The 5,639-nt window shown below is 41.3% G+C and overlaps 1 protein-coding gene across 1 annotated transcript; it reads right to left on the bottom strand.

The window, feature by feature from the left end:
- Positions 1 to 3,795: 3,795 nt before the first annotated feature.
- Positions 3,796 to 4,674, bottom strand: LOC103702785 (pectinesterase inhibitor 9-like). The gene has a single exon (XM_008785345.3). It carries the CDS (start codon positions 4,626 to 4,628, stop codon positions 4,014 to 4,016), a length of 615 nt encoding a protein of 204 aa, XP_008783567.1. The 5' UTR covers positions 4,629 to 4,674; the 3' UTR covers positions 3,796 to 4,013.
- Positions 4,675 to 5,639: the final 965 nt, after the last annotated feature.

A 5,639-nucleotide genomic window follows, 5' to 3' on the forward strand; every position in this document is an offset into this window, starting at 1 on the left:
CGCAGCTTCTAGCTCTTGAAGTCAAATCCTGGGGGCTTTATCTAATTTATCGGACTTAGCTTCTTTCATAACGTTCTTCACCTCCCAAAAAGAGACCTTTCTGGTGGGCCAAAAGCTAATTCTTGAAGGAAGAAGAGGAAGAAGAAGAAGAGGAGGAGAAGGAAAAAAAAAAAAAAAAAAAAGGAGGAGGCTCGAAGGAGGAGCTGGTCCAATCGAGTACCGAATCCGGTGATCCGTTCTGGCTCTGATGGTCCTCCATTGGCCTTGGATCCTGGTTCTAGGTGTACTACAACTGACATGACTACACCGCCACCATCATCTTCTGGTGAGGGAGTGAGAAAAAAAAGAGAGGAAATGGTATAGCACTATAGGGAATATACAAACATATAGGAATTAGGAAGCATATGGGAGTGCCATAACAAGGATCAACTATAGCTTGTGCCAAGGATGACTTTTCCAACACTAGAAGTCCTACTCATGTTTGATTTTATTTTTATTTTTCGCTGTGAACTTATATTGAAATTCTATTTCTTGGTTTCTAACCACATATCATATACTTTATTTGAGAGTAAGAAAGGCGAAATATCACCCATTTTTGATTGATTGTTGAAAAATATTATAGTTGTATATTAATTAATGTATCTAAATTCTTTCCATCTATTAATTTTTTTTTTTTTTGCGTATATACCCTTTTCAATATAGAAAATTGTATGAATATCCTTGTAAAGTTACTATTTGTTTGTATACCCTTATAAAAATTTCTATTTGCACGCCTACCCATTAAGGGTATTTTAGTCATTTTAATTTGAAATCGTTAATTTTTTAACGGCATTAGATGGCATGGGTACATATGCAAAAATAAAAATAAAAAAGGATAGAATGGCAAAACAAGTATTTTACGAGGGTATATATGTAAATATCAATTTTGAAAGGATATTCACATAAAATCTGATATTTAGAATGATACCTATGCAATAAACCTTACTAATTATGTCCCCCCCCCCCCCCCCCCCCCCCCCCGGTGTTACTAAAAATCAACATATTGGGCCTTCAAATTAGTCATATATTAACTCCAAACATTCAAGTGGGCCGGCTGCTCTATATATTAATTGGGTAGAACGGCGGCTCACACTCTGTAGTTGTGGATGCGGCCAATAAAATTAGAAAACAACAAAGCAAACAAAAGATCTGATACTATGTCACGTTCTCTTCAAATGTTTGGAGGTGTTTTTTTTTTTTTTTTTTTCTCCTTTGCTTTTGCACTCGCTTCAATTCTAGGGAAATGGGTGATGGGCTTTACACCAAATTGATAGGAACAAAACACCTCGAAACGTCTGAACATCAGAAAATTGGCTCAAAAGTTGTTGAATCTGGGCCTTCTCCAACTAGTGGAACAACACAACGCAGTTTGCCAGCTTGGGTATATCTGATTTCGTCATCAAAATTTGATATTTCTATTGCGAATAGTAGGTTTCAAGTTAAACTCAGTTTGAGTTGGCTGATCATCATTCTCAATTGCCACAACTATACATAGCAGATTTTTATCCACTAGCAGCAAAATGGTGCTGCCGCTTTCTCCTATAGAGGCTTAGCTATTCCTCGATTAAGCATATGTTTGGTCGGCGGCTGAAATTGGAATCGAAATAGATTGGAATGTGAATCAAACATTTCGTTTGTGATTGAAAGTAAAATTAGAATTGAAATATTTTTACATAATTTTTTTAAAAATTAATTAAATGAATAATTTAAAAAATATAGTTTTTAAGTAAATCCGACAGAATGAGATTTAAATATTGCAAGAAGAGGTGGGATTGATTCTCCGATATAATGAAAATGAGACTCTTTCCACCTAAATTGGGAGCCACTTATTTCCAAATTCATTCATGGGAGATCCAAACCCTCCCACGCAAAAAAATGCCTAATTTGGGTTAGTAACATCTCGGGAAGAACTTAATCTCTCTCTCTCTCTCTCTCTCTCTCTCTCTCTCTCTCTTTCTCGCTATCCCCTTGTGTATCATTGTCATAACTCATAATATACGGTGAACTAAATGTTTCAACTGATAGCGACGCTTTTGCTGTTTAAATTGAATTCGGCGGCACGGTTGACCAACCATCCACAATGGCAGCCCATGATATTTTATAGCAGCATGGAAGAGCAAACTCCAGGCATTGAGATTGTGAGGATCTGTGCGGGCGTGTGTTTAGTCCCATATCGATTATTCGCTGGATAGATTTTGAGTACTTATACAAGATCAAAGAATCAAAATAATACATTCTTACTAGTTATTTTAGGTAAGGTCCTGCATTGTTACAAATGGTATCAGAGTGGACCCGAACCATTACCTATGTGGACTAGAAAACACTGCAGCACGGATCCATTGGGGCTGACCACGAGCCAATCATAGTGTTTGTGATTAGATTTGAATAGATTTGAACTCTTAGCCTGACGAGGACATCAGAGCTTGAATAGGAGGAATATGTAGGGACCCGTGTGGACGTGTGTTTAGTCCCATATTGGTTATTCACTGGATAGATCTTGGGTACTTATATAGGATTAAGGAATCCAAATAATATCTTTTGGCTAGCTATTTTGGGTGAGGTCCTGAGTCGTTATAGAATGCTAGCGATGTCCTCCACAGGGCAACATGAAAGGACAAGAGTGAGCTCAAACATGGCCCAGCAAATCGCCCTCCAGTTTAAAAAAAACCATGGTTTCTATTCCAGCATAAACAAAGCCGTGAATCACGGTGACCTTGTCGACCACTGGACCCCTAAATCTCGCAAAGAATGATGCCAAGTGTGAGGTGTAACCAAAGGTGAAAGGCTAATTTCAGTGGGAGGAGGAGACTCCGAAGCATCCCTCCGTATAACTACCATTACCTTCTCAAGTTGATCATAGTGTTGCTTAACCTCCTTTCCCATACTCAACTCCTTGAAATAAGCAAGAAGAAAGGTTGAAGAAGTATCGATCTCTTTCATGCATGCAAGGTGTAAAACCATGATATCAATGATTAAATAGCAGTTGATTAACTGCAGCCAGAAAAGAAACCACAAAATAGAATTAAACGATATCATCATGCATTCAGACACACCTCTCATGCATTGATGATGACATCGAAATATATGGCATTAAATCCGTCTTAAGGGATTGTAGTATATATGATTGTGCCATCTCCATAAACAAGTGAGATGTGGATTAGCTTAATTTTACTAGCCAAAAAGGAAAGATCAGACTTGCATAGACTAGAAGATACTCTAGCCAATGTTATCCAACTTATAATGCTGAAAGAGGTTGGATCTGATCATTTGCATTGAGATAAAACCCCCCAAAAATTTACCAGTCTACAAGACAAATACCATGTATAAGTTACTATTAGATCTAGTTGGGCACATAAATTGCATTAATATATTGGCGGGTTCTTTTAAGACACCATGCATGATCAACCTATGCAGAACTTAATAGGTAGTAGACGTTAAAAGTTTAACATCCATTAATTTAACTGTACGAGCGACTACAATACAATCTGCTCCTTCGTAAAATCCATTGCCTACGCTTGTTCCCCAGCATGATAACTAAGAAACCAAACGGCAGACACGGTCCACCAAGCTTTTCCACATAGACTCCATGCATGTAAAGGGATGTATCTCGATCTTTTTCTACCAATAATAACAAAGACCCAGCTCCATAAACACTATACGCAGCCTCAAAGTTTGTACTTCAGAGCATGGGCTCATCATTTACTTGCACCAACCATTCACCAAAACCCGCCCATTACTCTACCAAAGCAAAAGTAATTAGCACTGAGATGGGACACATCATCAGATCAAAACTTTAATTAATAATCTGATCATACTGTACAACATCACATTTCTTTCTCTCTTCTTTTTACATTTCAGCACATACAAAGCATTCATTCCATTCTTACACACATGGAAACCAAGGGCGCCAACAACGAGTAGCAAATACAAACTATAGAGTAGAGACCGCGAGAAGATAGAGGTGCCGAACCGGTTCAGTTTCTCGGATCGAGGCGGTTCACGAGCGCGAGGGCGTTGCTGGTGAGCTGGGAGACCTCGACCACCTTCTTCCGGATGGCGGCCCGGACCCGGCCGCTGGCGTTCTCGGCGAGGCTATCGAGGCAGGTGGTCTGGTCCGTGAGGGCGGCGCTGACCCAGGTCTGGACGTTATCGAGGTGCCACCTGAACCGGCTGCTCCGGGCCTGACCCATGCGGTGCATCTCCTGGACCGACTGGCGGAGGCGGTCCACGCCGTCCCGCATGGTCTCGAGGCAGTCCTGGACCGCGCCGGCCTCCCTGGACTTGGCGGGCTTGGTGCCGGCGGTGAGCCGGGAGACGAAGGTGGAGGCGGACCGGGCCCGGTCTGCGGTGACGGAAAGGGCGGCCAGGGCGAGCTGGCGGGGGCTCCGTCGGACCGCCGGCGCGTAGGACTCGAGGCACTCGACGCAGAGGGCCGGGTACCGTGTGGCGCCGCACGAGGCGCGGATGAAGTCGGCCGGGGCGGAGGAGGTGGAGTGGGCGGAGGTAAGCGTGCCTGCGGAGAAGCAGAGCACCAAGAAGAAGAAGAGAGGAAGTGATGAGAGAGCTCGGCTGGCGATTGCGGCTTCCATTGCTGCAGCTTCTCTTGATCTCTCCTTTCCTTTCTTTTTCTTCTCTCTCTTTGGGTTGGAAGGAGGGAGGGTGGTCTTTATATAGGCCAAGGGTGTCGGTCACGTGACTCTGCCCGTATGAGGGGATCCATAGTGTAATGAGAGACTACCGATCGAGTCTTCTTTTAAAAAAAAGCTTGCATGGATTGTGCGAGGGTGTATCTTGCTATTCCTCTGGATGGTGGATGATTAATTAGTAGTGCATGAGAATAATGACTTTGTTTAGTAATTTTAAAGTCATAAACAATAGATGCCATGTGGTAATGTGCTTGGTTGTACATGGACTTGTGAATCAAATGGTCTGTGGTCACCCTGGTCAACCGATTGCTTCATAGCTAGGTCGTAGTCTACGTTAAGCGTCACGTGATTGGTTGAGGTTGCCCATCAAGTTGACAAATGGTCTCCCTCGCACCAATTATCTTAGCCATTTGGACCATTAAGCTTGAATCCAGTGTGATTGGTCAAATTGACAAACGATTTGATCGGCATTTTTGACCTTTCGACTTACATTTAGCTAGTCAAATTCATGGTCGAGGAAGTCCTTGGTTAAACTTGCTATAAAAGATCTTATTCGGTAAAATGTCTTGACTTGGTATTGAAAAAGAAAAGAAAAGAATATATAAAAACACATGTTTAGCTTACTTGAATCTAGCCTGATTGGTCAAATTGACAAATGTTTTTGACCTTTCAGCTTACATCTAGATAGTTAAATTCATGGTTGAGGAAGTCCATGGTTAATCTTGTTATAAGAGATCTTATTCGGTAAAATGGCTTGACTCGGTATGGAAAAAGAAGAGTAAAGAATATATAAAAGCATAAGTTTAGTTTACTTGCCTTATTTTTCAATTTTTATCTAGCTTTATGTGACTCGATGGGGGAAAAAAATGGTATAGTATTTTTGCATTTTAAGTTGCTTTCAACTGCATGATGACACTTATCAACTACGGAAATACAACGTATAAAAAATGCAAA

Source organism: Phoenix dactylifera, chromosome 5 (assembly GCF_009389715.1).
Source record: "Phoenix dactylifera cultivar Barhee BC4 chromosome 5, palm_55x_up_171113_PBpolish2nd_filt_p, whole genome shotgun sequence".
Classification (NCBI taxonomy): Eukaryota; Viridiplantae; Streptophyta; class Magnoliopsida; order Arecales; family Arecaceae; genus Phoenix; species Phoenix dactylifera.